At 37.3% G+C, this 25,522-nt stretch overlaps 1 protein-coding gene across 1 annotated transcript in view; it reads left to right on the top strand.

Annotated features, from left to right (window-relative positions):
* The window catches only part of gabrb2b (gamma-aminobutyric acid type A receptor subunit beta2b), a 60,603-nt gene extending 35,424 nt beyond the window's left edge, over window positions 1-25,179 (top strand). The window contains exons 5-10 of the mRNA XM_028467136.1: window positions 2,734-2,816; window positions 18,313-18,450; window positions 20,302-20,454; window positions 23,798-24,042; window positions 24,139-24,279; window positions 24,832-25,179. Coding sequence (XP_028322937.1) covers window positions 2,734-2,816; window positions 18,313-18,450; window positions 20,302-20,454; window positions 23,798-24,042; window positions 24,139-24,279; window positions 24,832-25,179 — 1,108 coding nt within the window. The remainder of the gene's footprint in view (window positions 1-2,733; window positions 2,817-18,312; window positions 18,451-20,301; window positions 20,455-23,797; window positions 24,043-24,138; window positions 24,280-24,831) is intronic.
* The last annotated feature ends 343 nt before the right edge of the window (window positions 25,180-25,522 follow it).

The following is a 25,522-nucleotide window of genomic DNA, read 5'->3' as shown; positions in this document are numbered from 1 at the left end:
TGAAATAAGTCTGTGTGAATGTCCGCATGTTTAGGCTTCTGTCCATCCACTCTTTTCATTATATCCATGTCTTCTAAGGCTCTTAATAAATAAATAGCCTTGGATCTAGTCCAGGCCGCCATTTTAGTTTATGTCATCACGATTGGCCGAGGATGCGCAGAACGACAGGAATTAACTTAAATCAGAACTAAGTAACTTTCTCACCTTAATAAATCCTTCTCGTAGTCCCTGTGAGGGTGATAAAAGTGTTTATGGGGTGATTGGGGGGGTCTTTCATCTCCCCCTTTCTGTCTCTGGAAAGAAAACCGCACAGTAATCACACACACTGTCATCGCAGCAACAGGCACGCACACACACACACTTACAACCTAGTGCTCCATCAGGCAGCACACACACAAATATCCATCCATCCATTTTCAGAACCGCTTTGTCAGCAAACAAACAAACAAATCACACATTTCCACACTGCCTTCCGTATTACTCCCACATCATTCATTTATTTAACTTGTCTCTCTTCCTCATACTGTTCACATGGTCACATGTGACAATATGTGTGAAAGCACTCTTAGTGTGACTGTTGTGTTTAGGATTTTTCAGTGATCGGTTGCTACAGTCTTGGGAGAGCAAAGGTGCGCAGGAGAAAAAGTGGGGTGGGGCAGGCGGCGGGGGGGCGGAGTTTTTACGATAGTGCCATAATCAAAAGGGAGCTTTAAGGGGAGCGTTAAGCACTAGTTACTAAGTTCTGCTTTAAAGCAGAAATAAACGATTACAAGATAGAGGAATTTTGGAATTTGGAATTAAAATCAGAGTAAACTAGCCACCCAATTTGGATTTAAGTTAAATTCGGAATTACATTTGCATTCAGAAATAAGTGTTTATAAGATCAGTTTAAAGAGTATTTCACTTTTATTCTGAATTAAAGAGTAATTAAATCTCCCATGTAAACGTGGCCAATATAATTACAGTCATTGTCAAGTGGTTATGTAAATCAACAGAGAAACAGATGCGTGATTATCCAAACTATATATGAGCAATGGACACAGGGTAAGCTTCTTCTCTAGCACAGGTTTCATTGAGGTTGTTAGGTGTGTGTTGAGTTGATTACCCAGCATGCTATGCTGCTCTGTGGTTACTCCCTCTGTGGGATCCAAATTCTCAAACAGGTTTAAGATCTGGGAAGATAGTGGCAGGCGATCCTTCACAGCATCAGCACCACTTGTTGTTCACAGTTGGATGTTGACACATTTTCTTTGAGGTGGTAAATGCTAAATGGACTGGATTTATATAGTGGGTTTTTGGACCACCAATTAGGTCCCAAAGCGCTTGACAATATCAGCTCATTCACTCATTCACACTTCCATTCACACTCACATTTATTCACGCACCAATGGGACAGACCATTGCTCCCAACCATTGGGAGTCACTTACTGTAGGGATGAATAATAAACAGTTTTGTCTTTTCTTGTCTTACCTAAAAATAAGTAAATAAGTAAAATAAAAATAAAAAAAGTTATCTTTACAATTCAGGAAACACTAGTGTTGGTTTAATTTTACGAGAGGGTGAATTGCTTGTAGACTGGCATTATATGTTCTACATCAGGAAACTTAAGATAATTTCTACCCTTAATAATAATAATAATAATAATAATAATAATAATAATAATAATAATAATAATAATAATACATGTATTCAATTAAATTAAAAGGCAGTTGTTTCTCCCCACTGTAGTTCACGCATGTTCATGTGGATTTGTTCTTTTTTTATTTTTCATTTTTCTTAAGAATTTTATATTTTGATAGCGCTTGGAGATGACTATTCTAATTTGTGCTATATAAATAAAGTTTAATTGAATTGAATTGAATTCATATATACATGTAATATTGTGTGAATATATATATAATTGCATTTCAGAAAATTTGTATTTAGTCTGTTCTTCAGTCATAAATAAAAGTGGAAGAAAATTGTTCCACTTCAGGTATTAGCTGTGCTGTACATTGCCTATTTCAGTTTGAATTTCTTTCATGTTGCCTATAAAATTTCCCTTGCGGTTATCCCACCTGAATTAAAGATATACTCACCATACTGTATTGATTGTAAATTCACAACATGTTTTGTTGAGCCTGTAGTGTTGATTTGTGGCACTGGAGGTGCTGAAGATGAAACCAGGGGCTCCATTTCAGCTTGTCACAGCACATTATGCTTTTCATTCATCAATTAAAGGGCTTTCTTAGACTATATACTTAGACAGAGGTAGAACTCAAAACAGCTTTAGCCAGTTTTTATTCTGATCGGTTCACTTGAAAGAATAGAGGCTTGACATGTTGTGGTTTACTCTGTTTAAAAAGGAACATAATAGCAGTGCTTATAAAAGTAAATGTGTATACATACACAATCGACCACTGTTACTTTTGTTTTTTGTCACGGTTCAACGGTTTGTTCCTGTTCGTGAATCACATCTCAGGTGGGGCCTGACGGAGTAGCCACAGGATTATCTAAACAATACTAAAAGTGGGACATAAGGATTAACTGTGGTTCCCATGACCAGGTTCACTACTTGTCCCTCATAAAAGTATCACCTTGTTTAGACAATGACCAAAATGGGTTGTCAATAAAACCTTATTGATCATCATCAGGTTGACAGTGCATGCTAAATTTAGGTAGACTGTACAGTAATCAGAATGCTCTAATAATCTCTAATAATTAATACATTTTGTGTGTTTTTTCTTTCCCAGAATAACAACCACTGCTGCCTGTATGATGGATCTGAGAAGGTATCCACTAGATGAGCAAAACTGCACTCTGGAGATAGAGAGCTGTAAGTAATTCCATCCACTTTACATTAAATTCCCACCGATTGTGTTTATTGGCATTTTGCTCGTGTAAATACAGAATGAATGTAGATTGGCTCAACGGCCGAACATTCTCAAAATATGCTTTGTTTCTATCATGTCCCTTTATGTTTGCAAACTGATAATACCTTAGCTTTTGTTCAGTCATCTGTCAGATGACTAATCATAAGCTTGGTCTACATTCAGGATTTTATTCTAAAGATTTACACTGATTTTTGATGTTGTCAATCTAGAGATGTTTTGATATTAGCTATTTGCCGATATCCCAATATTGTCCAGTTTAGTTTGATTTTGTTGCTATTGTTTTAATAATAATAACAATAAAAAATACAAATTTTAAACCAATTATTTTAAAGCTTCTGTAGACATAGTGGAGCTCAAAAAAAGATGTAGAAGGTTGAAATTGCCATTCAAATGTTCTTCTCCACTAAACAGTGTTTATTGGACATTGTCGAAAAATGTATGAACATTGAATTGTGGGATACGGAGTCCAGTAGACGAATGCAGGAATGCATAAGCTTATTTGTAATATTTTTTTTTCATCTCAAGTAATGACGAACATGACATCGCCTCATTCATTTTGTGTGAACGATATGTGAGGAAATTAGACCTGAACCTTAACTTTCTGTAGAGTTGATAGAATTGTGTAATGTGTATTGTGTAAGACTGTCTGCTGTGCTGAGGAGACAATAATAAGCACATGTAGCACTGTTTTAGGCTCACAGCTGCAGCCTAGTTTCAAATAGAAACAATTTACAAAAAAATGTTCCCAGGCCAGCAAACGTAATAATTTCAAGTTTAAATCAAGACCTGTCAGTTTTATAAATAATCATATAAAATATTTTCCTACTTATGTTAAGACAATGCTTACTTTACACTGCGTACTGATTACTTTCCAAACATTTATAGATATACTGTATGTGTGTTTCCGTACAAAACACAAAGATCAGCACGATAGTCTCATTGGAACTTAGAACCTAAACTTTAGTCGTTTTTGGATAACACTAAATAAAGCTGATTGTCTGTGACACGCAGAAACTGCCAAACAGTGCAATACCTCATTGTGCAGCCAAGCTGGGATGCCTACAGCTACAGCTAGATTGAATTAGGACATAAAGAGTTCAATGGGAAAAATCAGTTTTCATAAAGTCATTAAAGTTTTATTTAAAATTGGGAAAATAGTGATTGTATTCATGTGGCATACATTTAGCAACTTTTACATTATTTCAAATTAGATGTTACAAACTCTCTTATATTGAAGTAGATTACAGTTGTGCAATGATAAATTCAGGAGACAAATGACACCAGGTCGGAAACATAATTCTGTATGTAGGTGGTTTAGCTACAAATGACTAAAATAGCACTGATGTTTTTAACACTTCAGCAGTTTGATTGACAGCTGCATTTGTTTAGGAAAATGACAAAAAAATCTTGCGCTAGCCTGCGAGCGCCATAGTATTTTGTATTTTTGGTATTTTGCACAGGATTGTGTGCAAAACGAACGTAAGGGTGATTCGCCAGTTTAAGCTTTCACTAATTATGTTATGGGACCATATCACCCATAAATGAATGGCTTGGGGTGTAGCAGTCAATTACATTTTTCAGTTACAATTACATTTTCAATGGCCCATGTTCAATTATGATTACAGTGAGGAGCATTTTTTCCAATTACAATTAAATTACAATTATTTTTCATCTTCAGAAAGTCAATTACAGTTATGTTTTCAATTACTTAAGTTCAATTAACACTAATCACAATTACTGAACCTGAAATAAATAACCTAATAAAAGTTAACCTTCCTCTTGTGTTCGCTTTCTGTTAGCATCTCTTATGATAACTGGTCTGTAAATCAGCTGTAAAATACACTAAAAACAAATATCTATCATCTAATTTCTATTGGTTACATTGTTAGGCTTCCTAATCAATGAATATATAAGTTTTAATATTTTTTGGTGTGGGCAACTGAGCCTTTTTGTGTCGTATACTCCTCGATTTATTTATTTTTTAAATGGTAAAATGTGGGAAAGCTTGATATGAAACATATTCTAATATTTTTTAACCACATATGTGTAGAACTGTACATAGAACTGTAACATGGTTCCCCAGACTAGCGTTAAATTATAATTGATGATTTTTATAGAATATTTATGGCAATTACAATTACAAAATCAATTATCTAAACTCAATTACAATTTATATGATTACGACAACAACAGATTTTTCAAATTACAATTCCATATATAATTACGCCATAATTGTAGTTAATTATCAATATAATTGACCCCAACCCAGGTAGCAGTTTGGCTAATGTTGCTCTTGCAACGTAATCTAGCGTGATTTCAGAATAACCATCCCATTTTTTTTTTTTTTTTTTATAGCCTCTGGAATAAATGTAAAATTAATAACAGTAGTTGACTCTATTAATCGTTTTGGTGGGATTTCAGGAAATTTAATAACCAAACAAAACAAAAAAAAAAACAGTAAAGTCATTTAAATAGGGAAAGATGATGAAACTGAAACGAAATGGAAAAGTGTGACATGGAAATGGGTTAACCCTGAAACAGACTGTTTCAATGGAAAATCGACGGCCCTATATTTTGTCTACAGATTTTTTGTGGAGAAACAAATTCAAAACCAACGCATCAAAGTTCACCCGTTCCACTTGGAACATACATTTTTCTCTGCTGGCAATCAACCTGCAGCCGTCAAATAGAGATAGGAATGGTGACCTTTATGACACCCGTGCTTGGCAGTATGTGCAGACTGTGTATAGTCAGTGATCTGCTTCACAACACTGCACCTAGTCAATTTAATCTGACTCTTGACTCAGTAAACTGGTCAGGTTCACATGAAATAACTAAAGTTGTGTTTGTTTTTAAACCAGAAAGTTCTTTGAAGAGATAAAGCAAACATCTGTTACATGAGACACTGGTGCTGCATATGTTGTTTTTGAGAAGATGACCTTCATGCTTGCCCCTTTGCACACCCATCTGCTTGTGTGATTCACAGTTTTGTCATATCATGGCTACTGAAAACAAAAATATGTTTCTATATATATTGTTTTAGCCTTAATTGAAAAACTTGCTATTTCCCTGGCAAGATGGCATAGACTTCGTTACCTCAAATGCTCCGACATGCTGTGCAGGGGACCACCTCAATCACTTGTTTGAACATACTGTAGTTCTGAGAACAATTGTTCGCAATTGATGGGAAGACAGTGAGGGACAGTGGCTGTTTACTAACATAGTCTCTAATGAGCAGAGTGGGACATTAGTGCTCAGCGCACACATCCTCCTCTTTTAATTTGGTGACAACATTTTTCCCATCAGGCTTAAAAGACACCGACTGGGGAAGAATAACTTTAGAAGATCGAGTTAAGAATATCACAGCCACTGGAAATGGCTTGGGCAATTTTGAAAACGAGACAAAAAAAGTAGATACAATAAGCAAAGGAGCAAAGAATAACCTCATGCATGTTTGCTTTAGCTGCGCTTTGGGAGTTTAAGGCAGTTTCACTGTTTTACTATTACTTTTAATATGTCTGAGAGCGGTATTTAGTATCCCTTCATCATTTGTGATTTCAAAAAGGTTTTTCATCTTCTTCACAGAATTCAGAGGAAACAAAGAGATTGTCTAATTTCAATGAACTATTCAAGAAGAAAAAAAGGGAAGTTTAGCTGTGTACACATATACAGACAATCAGGGTGCTTTTTAGCCCAATTTTCCCCCTTCGCAACAAAAGATGACAAACGCCTAGGGATGTAAAGATACTGTATATCCTTACAATACAATAGTCATAGACGTCATAGTCTCAGTTCAGCCGCACCAAGAGCAGCGGCGGGAGAAGAACTTTAATCGGGCAAATAAAGAAGACCTGACCCTGCCTGAGCCTGACAGAACTCGGCCCTAACCCATCCGACCCAAATAAAGTCTCTTTAAGCCTAAACCTGTTTCAACTATTCACATCCGCGCGTGCATGTAAAATGACCCGAGGTGAGTCATCATCCTCTTGTGCGTCTTTCTCGCGCTAATCAAAACACATCACCTGATTTGCCGCGCAATGTCCAAACACGGATCGGGCCCGTGGTATAACGATCTAAATTACATTCGAACCAAGTAAAAAAAAAAAATTCTTGACAATTTCAATAAAATAATTACAATTTGTAGTTTGACAAATCTGTTTTTAACTTCAAGATATGATCTCTATGTATTCAAATTGAAAGGAGTTCAGTGCATCATTACATCCCAATCTTTGATTTGAGTTTTTTTTTTTTTTAATTGCGATTCGAATCAAATTCCAATCGTTTGGTTGAGTTTATCCTTACAAACGCCAGATTATTTTCATAGATTATCCTTTAAGATTATCCATTGGTCCAAAGTTTGTTAAGACTGAATTTTTCCCGATAAATCTGCTTTGAAAGGGGTCGGGGCCAATAATCGTCAATGTGAAACTTGTTCAGTATGTAAAACCAAAACTCCTTGTGTCTGTGGGGAAAGCCGACGAATCCTAATACGTTGCCGTGTGATTTGCGATGTGGAACAGATTGTAGCCAATTAAGAAGTGAGCCAACTGAGAAACGCGTGTAGCTGCGTACAGGCCACTCCGAACTCTCGCCTCTGGCTTCTGCTGCAGCACGTCGAATCCTCTCAAACATGGCTGACTTCCAACTTTAACGAGTAGAACCGCAGACCTCAGGTGGCGTTCTAACTCACTTTTTCAAATAGGAGGTCGAAAAATCCCAAATTCCTTGGAAAGCAGCATTAGATCCCGTTGTTAGATCTCATTTGATCACACAAGATTTCCGACATGGAGGAAGATCGGAGACTCCTTGTGTGTGTACCTCGCTTTACACCGCACAGCCTCATCCACATGTACACAAGACAACCTTTGATACATGCACAGCCCATTACGTGTAACCTATCTATCTTAGTCACAGTTGCAGTACTTCAGATGACAATGCTGAACTTTCACTTGTTGAGTAACTCTACACTAGCAGGAAGTTGACTCTAGAAAAGGCTTGATTTTAAAGACACAACAGCTGTGGGCATTTTTAATAAATCAGATACAAGATGAAGGCTCAGCTGTTCAATATGAAACATCTCGCCGATGTATTATTGTCCCTAATTTGCCTCTGTAGCTTTAACTTAGGACAAGCTGTGAATGAAAGAACTTTGGGCTAATGTCAGTATTGTGAGATTTTATCTGTACAGTTTTGTAAAGAAAGGTAAAACAATCCTTAAAATAGACACAATTATAACATTATAGCATCACAGCAAACTAAAATCACATTGACTTTATTAATTCCTCTCCTAGTGGGGAGTTAAAGATGAATTACTTGTAAAACTGGGAATCTAATGAAACTATTATTCTATTTCTGCACCAACAGCCCACATCGAATAAGCCAAACGACTTCCGCTTTCCACCTCTGCGTTGCTTCTCCTCAGAGCCAATTTTAGAAACTGCAGCTATCTTCTGGGTTCCCACACTTCAGCCTGCATTGCTTATGTGTTTTTATTATATCTTCAGATGTCTCATCCCTGCAGACTCGTGCAGTCAGCTGCTGCTTTGCCCCGTACTGCCAAAGTCGGAGAACATTTTTAATTACAACACAAGGAATAACATTAAAGTCACTTTGAACTTCATGAAATCAAAAATTCATCTGAGACGTATTCAAGATTGGAGAAGCTTTCTTACATCATCGGGGAAAGGCAAGAGGCAGGCGAATGTCAGGGGGGTTAATCTAAAATGCCATTTGCGTGTGTAAGAGTGTGTGTGAATGAATGTGTGTGTGTGTGTGTGTGCACACGTGTGCATAATGAGTGTCTTAATGTGGTCGTGCATGTCTTGATAATCTAATTACACAATACGCATTGCTATTTCATTATGTTTGACGCAAGACTTTTACCTATTAATGAATACACTGAATAATATAGATGGTGCTAATCTCCCTCTGGGTGAGTAGCATAGAAACATTGTCAGCAGTATGATAATGTATGTATGTTGGAATTTACATTCCAGCAGAAACACACACTGCCTCTATATCGCACACAAACGCATACACACAGCTGTGTTTTCTCTAAGGGAAAGAGGTCAGGTGCATTGTATGCATATTGTTATTGCCAGGATGGGCTTCTTTTATCACAGTGAGGGCCAAGAAAAGTTATTAACTGATCCTAGGGCAACATTATCAACATTTATGTCAGCATTTAAGATAATGAGCGTTAACACAGAAAATAACAAAGGTTTTGTTTGTTTTTCTTACATTTTTCTGTCATTTTGTATACTTTGGTTGTAATCTACGGTGTTTTTGGGGTCATTTTGTGTATTTTTGATGTCATTTTCTATATTTCTATGTCATTTTATGTATTTTTCTTGTCGTTTTGCATTTTTGGAATTATTTTTGTGTATTTTTGGAGTCATGTTGTAGTTTTTTTCGGTTGTTTTCTGTATTTTATTTGTAATTTTCCATTTTGGCAGTCATTTTTGTGTTTTGGGGGTGTTTTAGTGTCATTTTGCATATTTTTGTTGTTTTTAATAGTTTGTTTTTTTTCTACTTTTTGTATTTCTTTTGTTGTTTTATATATTTTGTTTAACCTGTGTGTGCATTTTTGTAGCCGTCTTGTGTATTGTTGCTGCTGTTTTGTGTGTTTACTTGTAACCATGCACGCATTTTACCTTCCTACATTAAATACAGTACATACGTTTTTTCATTTGATGCATTGATGAGGACCACATTATGTCTTTAAAGTGGGGCCAGGAATTGATTAAAAAAAATTAAAAACGAATGAATTGCGATCAGCTTCTAATAAACAAGCCAAAATTTAGAAAAAAAGGTTTTGTTTTAACCAAATATTGCATAGAAAGTGCAATAACTCTGAGGTGTGACAAAAAATAACAATACGTTTTTAAAAGACAAAGCTTATAACAAATACATTGCTTGTGATTCAAAACATTGTTTGTGCAACATTGTACTCTTCTATAATGGAAACGATGAAAAGAAAATTAGAACCTCAGCTGTCAAGCTGGCACAATTAGCTTATTTAACATTTTGTTTGAAATGCAATTACGTAATGTAAACAATGTATAGTCGTTTTTCACAGCAGCAGCAGAACATCAGTTAAAAAAAAAACATTGGTTCCTATTGGTAAATTCATGCAAAAACTGGAATTTTTTGGCAGCACAAAACCTTCTGCAAACAAAATAACCACCTATCCTCAGGGATTCTTAAAACATTCTAAAACCTGTTAGTCCTGTACTTTAGACCTCTGAACAAAAATATTCTGAGATGTATTTTATTTGTGCGTTAGTTTAGCAGCTTTCAAATGTTGCATAAAATCTGCAGTTAGCTTATTTGTTCTGTCAGTTTTGCTTAGTTTAACCAAACCTATTCCTTTTTCACAGTGAGCCAACTGCTGAGACACACCAGTTTCTCTACATTAGCAGGGGAGAGAAAAGCCCTCCTTTTCTGAATCACGTCCTGTGAGGGAGAACAGTCTCTCACTGGACACAGTGATGGCAGGAGAAGAGAGATATTAGTGAGCAATGGGTGCTAGTTTACCGCAGGAGTCCTTTTTTCTTCAGCCATCACTGCAGAGAGCATTCATCCATCTCAAGTTTTGATTCTGACTTGTAACAGTTCAACATAATATGGATGATCCCCGCTTTTTCATCCATATCTGATTCAGACAACTCCAGATTCTTTTACCGTAGTCCATCCTGTCTGCCTACACCGCCGCGCTCGTAGATGGTGCATTCGGAAGTGTGTTTTGAGTTTTTCCAATGCTAGCTCAGGCTGTAGCAGCATTAGCTACAGGAAACGGATGTGTGTCTTCTCTTCTGTGAGAAAACGGCGCATTGGGTGTCTAAGGCCGCATTACTTCCTCTGCTCTGCATAGAGTTCGTCATTGCACTGCACCTCGGGAAGGAGCGGTGGTCAAATAATCGATGCGTCGATTCATTTTAACGTTTTAATGTGAAGAATTAACTCAAATTGTTAAAGTGCTAATTTTCCCGGGCCCTACTTTAAAGCAATTAGAAGCTAAAAAGTATTAGCAGTTATTAATAATTGCTGCTCTTTAACAATATTAATACATTAGATCTTATAAAGCGTTGTTTAACAGAAAAAAAACTGAAAAATGAAAACTGAATAGAAAAAATCATTCCAGTATCGCTTTTATCTCTGATTATGTTCCACCCTAAGCAATATCAAAGCCAATGTTTTATCTCCCTCCGAAATCCTTTTTTCCTCATTAACACAAATCAACTGAGACATTATTTCATAAGCTAGATTAAAAAAAAAAGGCTGGAGTCAGATGTGGTCAGGAACGTATGTCTGAGTCCTTGTTAAATAGCTTTACTATTGTGCCGCTATCACTCTGATGACACTCTGAACAATTGTATTTATTTTTGGACTCCCAGTTCCATTCCGTATGAAAACCTCTGTCCTCCTAAAAGTACAGATGGTAACGTTCCTTATTATTTGTTCACTGTATATTTTGTCTGTGTTTTATTGCATTGAGCAGTCATAGCTAACTCTCATGTTTTGATGTATGCAATGTATCATATTGTCATTTAAAAAAAATTTTCATCAAAATTCATTAAATTGTTTTTGCTCCTGTTAGCTGGCACTGGCATCATTTGCAAAATCCGTGCTGTGAGTGATCATATTGCTGGTACATCCGCACTTGCATCGTTACTACCTACAGGACGTGAATGCGTTTCAACTCTTGTCGAGCAGCCAATAGTAACACCCATATCAAGTCATGGACTACTTGGTTTGTAAAAAGATCTTTGATTGGCTGAAAAAGTGCATCCTGCTCCTTGATTTCTGTGGGTGCATTCACACCGACAGATTCAGAGTGATTTAAAATGCTCTAGGATTCATTTGCTCGGATAGTCCATCCTCGTTTGGGAGGTTGTGAACATGCAAACAAAGTCTATGAGTGAATCAAACAGTCGAATTCTAGAGCTGATGTTTTTGGCAGTCTTGGAGCGTTTCCAATCGAAGCCTAAAGTTTTTAGGACACAACCGCTCTTAGAACGGACCAAACACAGGAAGTAGAGTACGTGGTGTATTATGGGTGGTCAGTAGAGATGGCAATGGTGCAAAACAGAGCTTTAAAACCTATTACCGCTCCATTGTTGAATGTTGTGGAAGAACAGCGTGCGCAGTAGTTTCTGCGCACTCTTAATCGCTCGGTTTGACCCATTGTTGAGAGCCTCTTCTTCAGGGTTTTGTTTTTCTGTCTAGAGAAGTCTCTGCTCCAGTACCGGCGCTCTCAAGCGGATAGCTAATGCAACAGCACCAGAGGCTGTTTGGATCGGATCAGAAGTTGCTCTCTGAACGCAAACTGAGCCAAACCAAGGTGATAAAATTACCACCTCTCTTCCACCCATTTTGCACTGAATACGGGTGTGAAAGCACCCTAAAATATGATTACAGAGCCAAAAGAAAGAGCAGAGGTCCAGTGTCCTCCTAGAACACTTTGAATTACAACATGCTGAAAAGCTATTGTGAATTTTTGACCAAAAAAAAAAAAAAACGTACATACTGCAGCTTTAAGCTTTCTTTTTCATGTTATCCAGCCCTGTCTTTGTTTGTTGTCATCGCACAAACATGTTGTCCAGCGTTATGCAAAATCAGACATGTTAATTCACTTTCATTCTCTAAATCTCTTCCTAATCTGCCTTTAACAAAACCGCCACTCCACAAATTCAGTAATGTATGCGAGAAGGAGTTGATTTCCTCACATGCAACGAATATGTAAGTATAACCACACTAGCTGATTCCTTAAAATATCTGCGTTAGGATTTAAATTTCCAATAACGGGTAAAAAAAATCTTCTTCATGGTTCCATCGTTCACGCCGTCTTGCACCTTCATACTAGCACACCTAGTACAACTTTAGCACTTAATTACAGGTGACATGTTTTAAGATTGTTTTATTCCTATTACCTTCCCAGATTCACCCAAAGATAAACTGAGTTAGACCGGACATGAAAACCCCCACTAACAAGCCTCTGTCAATGCAGTGTATCTAATGGATTGTACAGCATTAATTACATAGAGATATAAATAGTCAGGGGGGTTGAATGGAATATAGGGCTGAAAATTGACTGGGCATGAAATAGCGTTAGTAAGTGATTGTTATCTGGGGAAAAAAGACTAAATGAGTGTCATAAAATAAGAGAAACAAAGATTTAGTGTTAATATACTTTCATTAGCAGCTATGCAACTATAGGATAATTCAGTTAAAAATGAGATAAAAATGTAAAATTATACTGAATACAGATATTTTGTTGAGATTTATTTATTATAACCAACAGCTTAAACCATTTGAGGAGTTCCTAATGTATTATGTTCTATTTAGTTGAGTTATTCAACCGACATGTAAAAATGGTGATATTCATTTTATGATACAGCTTGCTTTATTTATTTATTTATTTATTTATTTATTTATTTATTTATTTATTTATTTATGTGTTTGTTTGTCTATTTATTTAACAGGGACAATGCAATTCAACATAGTTACAAAATAAGCAACCCCTATTATCTACATGTCCCTGTTTGTTTAAGTAATACTCATAATTATATTTTCACATTTTATTTGTAATACATTTTACATAAAAAGTACAACTCAAAGTTCTACAGGGTAAAAATGAAATAGAATAAGATAGAAGCCATCCAAGGAGGAAGATTAAAAGTTTGGTTAAAAAGTTAAGTTTTTCTTAACTAAATCCTTTAAAACTGTACAACTTGTAGAAAACAATGCAAAAAATAGATCTGGTTGAAAGGCAGTGGTTGGTGATCTATAATAATATGTATTGTTTTACTCCTAATAATTATTTGCAGTGACACCTGACCTGTTGAACATGCTTTGTCGTGTCATCCACCACTGTTCCGTTGTCATCACACACACTACACCGTCATGCAAAACTAAACATTTTAATTCACTTCCATTCTCTAAATCTCTTTCTATCAATCAATCAATCAATCAATCAATCTTTTATTTGTATAGCACCAAATCATAACCAATGGTATCTCAAGACACTTTACAGTAGAGCAGTCTTAAGGACGGACTCTTCATTTTATGGATACACACATATGCATATATACGTATATACACATACATGTATCCCACACCCAACATGAAGTCATCATGGCGGCAAGGAAAACCTTCTGTTAAGCAGCAGGAACCTTGTGTGGATCCCATCCCTATGATGAACAGCCATCCACGTTATGCTGTGTTGGGTGTGTGCAGAGGAAAGGGTGGAGACAGAGTTGTTGAGACTCTGTAACTCCACACTAAGGATCCCACGGACCTGCAAGACAAAAGCCAGAAGGAGTACAGGAGCAAACACACAAGGGAAGAAGCAGACGTAGAGGGAGTGTTTGAGAGAGGAATGGGACCCTCTCCGGTCCCTCTCTAACCTAAATGACCTCTCTCTTAACGCCCTCTCCAACCGAGCATGCCAGATCCCCCCACCGGCAGTCTATGCCTATTGTATCTATGAGCTATGAGCTGGTTCCTAACTAAAAGCTTTACCAAAGAGGAATGTTTTGAGCCTAACCTTAAAGGTAGAGAGGGTGTCTGCCCCCCGAACCGTGGTTGGTAGATGGTTCCAGAGAAGTGGGGCCTGATAACTGAAAGCTCTTCCTCCTATACTACTTTTAGAGACGAATGGAACAACGAGTAGTCCAGCATTTTAAGACCGTAGTGTTATGGGGGGATTGTATGGCACTACAAGCTCCTTGAGATAGACTGGTGCCTGTCAATTTAGGGCTTTATAAGTGAGAAGAAGAATCTTGAATTCTATTCTATATTCTATGGGAAGCCAATGCAGAGAGGCTAATACAGGAGTAATGTGATCTCTTCTCCTAGTTTTAGTCAGTACACGTGCTACAGCGTTTTGAACCAGCTGAAGTGTCTTAAGCGACTTGCTCGGGCATCCTGCTAAAAGAGAATTACAATAATCCAGACGAGAGGTGACAAAAGCATGGACTAGCTTTTCGGTGTCGCCCTGAGACAGGATAGATCTGATTTTAGCAATGTTACGGAGATGAAAGAAGGCAGTTCTTGAAGTTTGTTTTATGTGAGAGTTGAAGGATAAATCCTGATCAAATAGAACCCCAAGGTTTCTAACAGTTGTGCTTCGTGCCAGAGTAATGCCATCTAAGGCAGTTAGGCTAGCATAGGTTTGTCTAAGGTGTCGTGGGCCCAGTACAATGACCTCAGTCTTGTCTGAGTTAAGAAGAAGAAAATTTTGCTCCATCCAGGCCCTAATGTAATTTAGACAGGCCTCAAGTTTAGATAGCTGATTTGTCTCACCTGGCTTCATTGATACATACAGTTGGGTATCATCAGCATAGCAGTGAAAGTTAACAGTTAACAGAGTATTTTCCACCATTTCTAATAGGCATCGGTCACACACAAGAGAAGCAAGTCAGTCTAAATATGAAACACAGTGAGGTTCAGCTCACGTGCATGTATTGGAGCTAATGTGTGGCAGTTTCAAAGGTTGCACGAAGGGTTTTTGGTGCAAATTGAGATGCAAAGGACGAGCAACGACTCACAGTAAAAATGATTCAATGCTGAAAAAGTCTGTCATCACACGTCACTTTTTAAATCTGCCAGAGTTCTTCCTTGTGCAGAACCCCCTCCCCCCCTTTGTCCTTTTAAAATTGTTCCCATCAACTGTTTTACAGCAATGTTATAATCTCCTAACTGACATGACAACTGCAGCTGGGCAGTCAGTAGTGGTTTACACGGTAGCTTAGTATCATATTGTAATGAAAATGTAAGCTTTTTTTTCTTGTTGTTTTTCCTTGTTGGGTCGTAACTACATTGTAGCAATCATTCACTGCTTTACTGCCTCCAAAGGTTTTAAATGAGACCAAAGCTGAAGTCGCTCATGGTCAGATTAATATAAATGTACATGCGTTTTTATCTCTCTGTGAATTTTAATTAACATTTGTCTTAGACGATGTTGAAAGCGTTGTTGTTTAATTAGGTTGCTATTAATCTTCTAAGAGCCCAAAGGAAAAGCTTAATAACGTTGATTGATATACAGTATGTGTAGCAAGGGCTGCATTTCTCCACTACAGGGAATTGTACAGTTCAAAACAGTTTTATTATTTATTGTTTTCATGTTTAATTTGCATTACATTATTATCCATATTATTCAGTGCTTATAATCAACACATTGCTATATTTTCATTTAAAACAGGAAATCTCACATTTATATTGTGCATTTTAGACACAAGGGAAGTTAATGTGCTTTAAATGATTAAAAGTTGACCACTCAGACCAGTGGTCTGCAACCTGCGGCTCTGGAGCCTCATGTGGCTCTTTGACTCTTTTGCAATGGCTCCCTATTGCTTTAAAAAAAAAATGTATTGGTAAAAGTAGTATTTTTTTTACAGTAGCTATTAATGATTAATTGCAAATAAAATCAAGATATAACAATTTGTTAACCTAAAAATAAATCACGTTGTGCAATGACTCAGCACCTTCCTACTTCACCTCCTGCAACATCTACAGACCATCAACTTTCCCTGCCCCTGTGGTTAACCTTAAGTTTTAAATCCATGGTAAGATAACTAAACCAACAAAAACACTATTCTGGAAGTAAAAACAGATTTTAATTGTGTGGGAATAGATTCATTTAACCACCAATGTGCCAGTTAAATACCGTATGCATGTTTTATGTGTGGCAAGAAATTAGCAATTAACATGTTGATCACATGATCATGTGTTATCAAATTCAAGTTTTTGTAGACAATTTGAAGATGCAAGATACTGTTTTATTTCTTGATGTCATTTTATTTTATTTTAAACTGTTTTTAACAGCCGCTCCCTGAACTGCTGGGGAATGTGGCTGTTGCCTGGCCGTGCCTGGGGGGTGGGGATGTCACCGTGCTCCGTGGGGCTGACATGGTTTGGGGGGTGCCGCTGGATGGGTCTCCGGCCGTGCTGCTTGACGAGTATCCCTGGGGTCCACTGTGCCGCGTGCCCGTCTACGCCATTTACCCTCTCCGGTGGCCCGTCGTGTGGACGGGACGGGCTCGCACCAGACAGGCCTCATAAATGAACACTTCACTTCGCTTCCAGCTGGTCTGGCTCACTCACTTGGCGCACCACACACCCATACCCAACCCTTGGGGGGCTGGATGGTGTGGCTGGGGGTGGAGGGTGCCGCCGCCTGTGCTACTGAGTAGTGGCACAGGGGCGGCATTCCCACCTCAAGTTGCCCTACCAATCCCTCCAATTTTAATTGCACCTCAACACACCACCCCCGGAGGGTGTGACCACCACTTCCACCCTCCGGAGCTATTGCACCACATACACATATATACACAAAGGTTGGACGGGGAGGTGGGTAGGATCACATATTTGGGCCTGTCGGGTGGGGGCCTAGCCCCTCTGTTGATGGCTGTGTTGGTTTTCACTGTTTTTTTTTGTCTCATTTACCACCTGAGCCTATTTTAGAATTATGAATACATGCTCATTGCTACATTTGTACCTCTTGTTTTATTTACATATTTACATGATAGTAGGCTCCTCTGAACTCTCTTCAGCAACTTGAACCACATAGGAACTCATACACCGCAACAAATGGTACGGTTTACCGTTATTTAGTATTGGTTCAGACATCGGTTTATTTTTTGTGTGGCCCCAAAAGAACAACTCACAAAATGACAATGAAAATAGACAAAAACTCTACGAAAATGCACAAAAGGGTAACAAAAACACACAAAATGACAGAATAAATTCACAAAATCTCACAAAAAAATGCAAAATGACTCCAAAACCTACATAATTGTAACAAAACAAAAAAAAACAATTAAATGACCCCAGTAAGACACAAAACTACAATTAGGATCCAAAAAATGACTCAAAAAAAATATAATTACAGAAACATACACAAGATAACTCATAAATACACCGAACGACTACAAAAACGCACTAAACCTTTTGTTCTTTCCTGTATTAATGGTCATCTCTGGCCATTATTCTATATGCTGACATTAATGTTCATAATGTGGCCTTCTTATTTAACACCCCCCCTTCCTCATGCTAAAAGTGGCCTATCTCTGCTTTACAGTATCAACAAACCAACAATGTTGGTCTGTGAGATGCTTTCATATTGAGGCTGATATAACTAGTATTTACCAGTAAAACTGATGAATTAACACATTTTAAGTTTGCATTTTTATAATGTATGTCTGATAATATGGTTGGTAATCTTTAATAGGATTATGTACAAAAATAAGGACATTTCTATAGTTGGGGTACATGTGAACACTGAGATTGACATGTACTGTATAAGTTTGACTTCTAATGAGTTTTCACATCGTGCCACACATGAATTCATAAATATATCCAACTAAACCCTGCAAGAGTACCGATGGTTGGGAAATACAGTTCTAAGAGATTCATCTTCTCTGTTCCTTTGGTCAGACGGATATACCACAGATGATATAGAATTCTACTGGCGAGGAGGAAATAACGCTGTGACAGGCGTGGACCGGATCGAGTTGCCCCAGTTCTCCATCGTGGATCATAAACTCATCGCCAAGAAGGTTGTGTTCTCCACAGGTAATATCAAATATCAACACAATACAAGTAAACCAACAGCTGTTATTTATTCATTTACACACAGTATATATGTATTTATCCTTGTCTGTTTATTGTAATATTCATTAAAAGCTACACAAATCTACTTCTGCTGAAAAAAAAACCCAAACAATGCTGGTGTAATTATACACAGGGACTCGCTGAGAGATGTTTCTATGAAAAATGCCATGTGCTTATTTCTGGAAAAGCAAGAGGGCCATGAGAGCACTTATGCAAACACACAATTGAAATCCTCGAACCAGATACAACCCTGGGAAACAGAAAAACACCATGACTTATTAAACACTGGTAAACAAAAAGAACACTGTCTGATACAATGAAATATTCATCTCCTCAGTTTATTCATATTCATGAATGTTTCATGCAAGCAGGTATTTCTAAGCAGGACAGTGATTTTTTGTGAATATGGCAGCTGGGATAGGGACTGTTCTGAATGAGAATAATGCATAAAGATTGCAGGCTCCATTAGGGCGAAGCTGATTCGTCGAGGTCACACGCTTCTCACCCATCAGCCTAATAATAGAATAGAGCTTACGTCGCACTCGGTGTGCGTTTGTGCGCAGATGCGTGTGTGTTTGTTTGCAAGCGGGTTCAACCAAGTGTCGACTTATAGCTTAGCAGAATACATTACCTCATACAGGGAGGGACAAAGAATAGATTGGGAATTCCCTTTAAAACCAAACTGGAGGACACTTAGAAATGCATTCATCAGCAGTTTTCAAGCACTTGGCACACATCCAATTCAAGTGTCATGAATCATTTCAAGGATAAGCAAAGTCACTGTTGTTGTCCTGATGATTATCATTTTCCAGTAAAGCTCCTTGCTGTTGTTGCTTAAGCTTTATGTGTCATATGTCAGATGGAAATGTTGATTATTTTAGTTTCAATCAATTAAATATAAAAATTAATCTTGTTATTCCAGACCTTTTAAATCAAACTTTTTTCAAGATCTTAATGATAATCTCTTCACGATAAGATTTTCTTGCAAATTGCAATACCAAAACTTGACTATTTTTTTTAATATATTTTTGAATTGACAAAGGAAAAAAAGACTTGTATACAGAATACAGTACACATGAAATTATTCAGAACTTAGGCTTTGGAATTTTAGCAAATATTAAAAAAAACAAAAAAACTTTATATCAGAATTATTTATTGGAATTAACCGGAAGATGGGATTTTAAATAACTAGCTAAAATTTTAGACAATGCAGAAATATATTTATTTAACTATATTTAATATCTCTGTTGAAGACCAACCTTGAAATTCCTGGAGTTTTGCAATCGTAGTTGAAATGTTGGTATTATTAATACAATTAAAATAATAATGATAATTTGATTAAAAAAATAAATAAATAAATAAATAAAATCCCCCAGAATTTAGGCTTTGGAATTTAGGAAAATATAAAAAAGAAATTTTATCAGAACAATTGTTTATAATTAATCGGTACATGGGAGTCATTTTGAAAAAACTGATGCTGAAATTATAGACAATGCTAAAATATATTTATTTAACATTTAATATTTAATTATTTAATATCCCTGCCATACCTTCCATTTTGTTAATTCACAGTTTTTTCCCATTGGTTTCCAACCTTTGAAAATTCTCGGAGTTTTACAGTCACAGTTCAAATGTTGTGTTTTTTTATTTGTATTATTTTGCATTAATGCTAATATTTATATCTAGATATGATACAGTTATTTAAAATTTAATCCAATAAATAACGTTTTTATTTTTTTTATTATTGTAGCAATTTCTACACAATTTTTGGGATTCATTTCATTACATTCTGCTTCTACATCTCTCTTCCAGGTGCATATCCCCGTTTGTCGCTTAGTTTTAAGCTGAAGAGAAACATCGGGTACTTCATCCTGCAAACATACATGCCTTCTATCCTTATCACAATTCTCTCCTGGGTTTCCTTCTGGATCAACTATGATGCGTCCGCTGCCAGAGTGGCTCTAGGTGAGAAAAAGTAGAAAAGAAAGAGCAGAGTTTTACAAAAAAAAAATACAAATCATGTTTAACACCTTCATTTTGATTTTAATGAATTCTGTTTTTGGTGATAACCCTGATCATGTTCTCAATTAAAGCTGCTGGGGACCATAACTCATTTTTTTTTATTATTATTATTTAAATTAAACAAATAAAGTTATAGTGTATGCCTCATAAATCAATGTCAATTCTATTTTTTTTTTAGAAAAATTGAAAAATGTGTTCACAAAGGTTGAAATTGTTGCTTCAAGTCTTTAATGACTCCACCATCAACAACGGGCTTGTTATGAAATTTTCATGTGATCTGAAATGTGTGAAATGTCTCTTTGGCAGTGATTTTGGGGGCATCAGTCGTAAATTGGAACAAATTTTGGATATAAGATGGGTACAGTCAAAAAAATGTTAGATATTGTCCAAAGCAGCTTGAAAGCAACAACTTATGATTATAAACTTATTTCACAACCTTGAAAGACTGACAGAATTTCACTAAAGTATGTTTCTGTGCTCTGTGTAACACATATTTCCTCCCCTATGACATGGAGTGAGCTTTGGGGGATGATTACATATAAATTTTACACTCCCATGCACCAGGGTTTCCATAGCATAGATTAACCCACATAGTACTAGTGAAACTAGTATTCTAAACATTTAAATGCAAGTATCCAGTTCCACCCTTGGGATGAGTTTTCTGGTCGAAATCATTTTTTTACACCTTAGAAACTGTAAGTAATTATCATACAGTGATGTACATGCAGAAGTGTTAAAATTCTACATTTTTCATTTGCAGCCCATTTACAGTAAACTCAAACTGTGTGTTTTGTAGGACAGAATCTCTACAATCTCTACAAGGTGTATTTTATGGAGCTTCCTCTGATTACTTTCTTTTCTGGGCTGGATTACTCTCTGTCCACTTTTTTTTTTTTTTTTTTTTTTTGTTAATCTTAATGCTCGGCGATATGATAACACTGAAACATATACACGTAATGTATGAGTCAGGTGAGATGGTTAACGCTCAAAGGGCCATAATGTAATGATGGGAAGCTGTACTTAATAACAGACTGTCACTAAATCAATGTTAAATTGCTCAAAGCAGATTAACGATACCTTGTTTTAACAATTATTAACCTCACCATTCACATTTACAGCACAGCCAGAGTCCTATTGTGATGGATGACCAGTCTGATTTGCCCTAGCTTTGATTCCAGAGCTTTTGTGCTTATCTGAGATTCACATTTCCCTCAGTCAGGCTTGATTATGTAGAGCCCATGTAGCCTGCAAGGTTTATATCATTTGGACCCCTTTGTGTTTATCAGAAGATAGTTGTCTGTGCTGTTACACAACTCCACACAACCAGCTACATTCATCCTTCCACCCGTCCCTCGCTTTAGTCGACAAGGCAATTTCGCTGATTGACGACTGAGCTGCATTTAGTGATCCAGGGGAAAGACATGCACAGGATTTAATAATAAAAAAAAAGGAAAGGTAATGCTCTGTAATGGAGGTAGGTCAACAGAGTTGGGAAATATTTGGTCAACCACCCCCTCTCCCTTTTCTACACCAGATTCAGGAACATTTTTCACTCTGACCTGCTTACAGGTATTAAAATGGGCCTGTAAAGGCTGCATCACATGTCCATATCACCCAGGAATCCTTTGTTGTTCATGTTTAGCTCCAGCAGCCACATATTGTGTTAACTAGCTTGAATCATATTGGAAGTACTGGACATCTGTCATTTTAGTAATTGTATATGAAGGCTGTTTAGTAACGTACAGGTGTGGATTTATATGCATGATAGGGTTAAGGATGGGCAAGTATTCGATAAATCTTGCATAGATAATTATGTTTAGGCTTTAGTATGATGTATGTGACAAGCTGGGTTTCAATTACCCTTGGAAATGTGCAAAATCTGAATAGTGCAATAAAAACTGGTAATGGAAATACCTGAATTAAAAAAAACACTCAAATATCGCTAAAAGGTTTTTACGCTTTCATGAGAAGTAATTTCAGACATTTCTATATTGAAATGTACAGCAAAAGCGCTATGTAAACACTTTTTCCGCAAATACACGTCACAGAGCGTAACATACCTGGTCACGTGACCACTTCAATCCGAGAAAACATGGCGCGGTACGTGTAAACAGAAGAGGAGACCGAAAAACACAAGGAATTGAGCATCCTGGGTCAAGCTGTGTTCGATTGCACTCGAAACCTGGAAAGATCCTGGTCGTCAATTTTGACCTTCGCGGTAAATGCGTTTCATTCAGTAAGCTTGAAAAACATGACTGGCCACAGCAAGCTGATGTCTGTTTTCATATTTTTCAAGGAGCAAAAATGGCTGCTGGGGAAATATATTAGGTCCTCGAGGCTCAGGGAGAGAGAGAGAAATGTCATACAATTTAAGTTTGACTTGAACGCACCAGCAAGGAAAATTCTTCTTGCGTCATTAAACCATAGACTGTAGAAAGAATGCATTGAACTGTACGGGTATCACTACTTACGCAGAGCGCCGTTCAAATGAACAGAGTGGGAATGGAAATGCCACTACAAAGTTATTCAACACTGTTAGTAACAAAAATGCCAAATTACACAACACATACTGTAAAAGTAAAATTTGAGGAGAAAGTGACTGTTTACATATAATGACGTGCGCCGTCATTTTGCTAAAACGTCGTTCCAATCGACTCGGGCTGTTTGAATCCTGGCTGAATTCCAGAGTCGGAGACCCGAGCTCAAGGACCGATTTATTGCACTTTTCCAATTCGTTGTGTTGGATTTACCAGTTCCAAGTTCATTCGAATACAGCATCAGCATCAGTCTCAATTCAATGATATGCAAAGGCAATCAGTCTAAAACTACTACCACAGTGTAGGGGGTAAAGCTTTCACAAACTGTCTACAACTGTTCTCCAGAGGAGATAATGAACATGATCATGGGTGACATTTGAATTTGCTGCAGCTCTTTAGATGCCCATCTTCTACCCTGTTTCCCCTACCATGTTTTTTAAGTTATATGGTTAATCCCCTCATTTCCATTGATCCTAGCATGCTCAGTTAAGCACAGAAATTGTATCGACTATAACGCAACAATGTTTGGATCTCTGGAGGTTTAAACCCATCAAACAGTTAGTCCTTTAGTGCAGTGAACAGTCCAGGTGATCGTGTCTATACTTTTTCAATTAGGAAGTCATGACTTTCTTACAGTGGTGGGTAAAACAATGGAACATCAGCAATTGAGATGCAAGGGTGAACAATTCTGACTTTGCTGATACCTCATTGCCTCCAATAATGGTTTTTCTTTGGTTGTGTTTTTCCAGGCATTACAACTGTACTCACCATGACCACAATTAACACTCACTTGAGAGAAACTCTTCCCAAAATCCCATACGTCAAAGCCATAGACATGTACCTCATGGGATGCTTCGTCTTTGTCTTCCTGGCTCTGCTGGAGTACGCTCTGGTAAACTACATCTTCTTTGGCCGGGGCCCTCAGCGTCAGAAAAGAGCAGCTGAGAAATCAGCCATCGCCAACAACGAAAAGATGAGAATGGATCCAAACAAGGTGAAGTTTGGTTAGGTGCAGCTTCTCTTGAAGCTCAAAGAATATAGATAACATTTAGGAATGTGTTTAATGAGTTAAGCTGTGTTTTACCTTCAGTGGCTGGTAGGGAGTGTAGTCGGCAGAGATGATACTCTGTATGCAAGAATGAAGCAAAGAGATCTCGATGGCCACGACTCCATGTGGGAACCAATCTTTATGGATGATGCAGCCATTGGACTTGGTGATCAAAAGAATAAGGTACAGAACCTAATTTTTTGACTCTGTTTTGAAATATCTTGTAACAGCGACCACAAAGTAATGTGAATTGTAAGCATTCTGTACTTTTTAGTGTTGTGCCAATACCAATACTGGTGTCAGGAGGGGCCCCGATACAGCACTAAAAAGCTGGAATTGGTATCGGAAAGTACTAACTTTCCACACCGGGAGAGGGTGTGGCCTCTTCCTGGTTTACAGCAGAGTGTGATTAGTGCAGCGTCTCTGCTGTACCAGGAAATAGCGGTGTTGAGTCATTTGGGCTATGAAAAGCACAAAATGCCTACACGAGGCTATCGGAAATTGAAATATTAATTGTAATTAAAACAAATAATCAAAATATCAATTCACCCTTGGGTAGGCACTGCCTACCCTGACTGCACGTCACTGCCCTTTTTTTTTTAAACACTGCAGCATCGGCATGTATCGGTATCAGCCGATACTAAGTAACTGGGTATCAGTATTAGGACAAAAAAAGGGTATTGAACAATGCTTGTACTTTCCATTAATTATTTATCAAACTTGTTTCTATTACAGATGGACACACATGAAAACATACTCCTGGGCAACCTGGATATCAAAAACGACATGGGCGTTTCCGAATTGGCCTTGGGTCTCAACGACCCAAGGAATACCATGCTAACATACGACAGCTCAACTCTACAGTACCGCAAAGCCGGCCTGGCTCGGCACAACTTTGGCCGCAATCCCCTGGAGCGCCACATGACTCAGAAAAAGAGTCGACTACGGAGGCGCGCTTCACAGCTTAAAATCACAATCCCAGACTTGAGTGATGTAAACTCCATCGACAAATGGTCGAGGATGATCTTCCCGAGCGTTTTTTCCTTGTTTAATATAATTTACTGGCTTTATTATGTCAATTAATCCTGAAAGAAGACAAAAGTGGGGGGTGAGACTAAAGTTTGCTTGTTTCTTCCTTATAACGAATTTTTTTTTTTTTTTGGGTGGCTTGCAAACAGAAACCTAACAAAGGAAAGATTACAAACTTAAAAGGTGCCTGTTCCTTGGTTTTTATTTCACATATCATGTGATTTTCTTTTTTTATTGTCTTTTTTTTTTTTAACGTGCATTAAATAAGATGATCTATGTGTAACCTCTTTTGTCACAAGATACCTACCCCGTAGCCTAAGTTTTTCATTAGCTAATTGATGGGATCTTATTTACGTTAAAACTAACACTACTCTCAAGTGCTAAAATAGATTCAGGT

Source organism: Gouania willdenowi, chromosome 14 (genome assembly GCF_900634775.1).
Source record: "Gouania willdenowi chromosome 14, fGouWil2.1, whole genome shotgun sequence".
NCBI classification, from domain to species: Eukaryota; Metazoa; Chordata; class Actinopteri; order Blenniiformes; family Gobiesocidae; genus Gouania; species Gouania willdenowi.
Note: the sequence above shows the minus strand (reverse complement) of the source record. Positions and strands in the feature narration are given on the sequence as shown.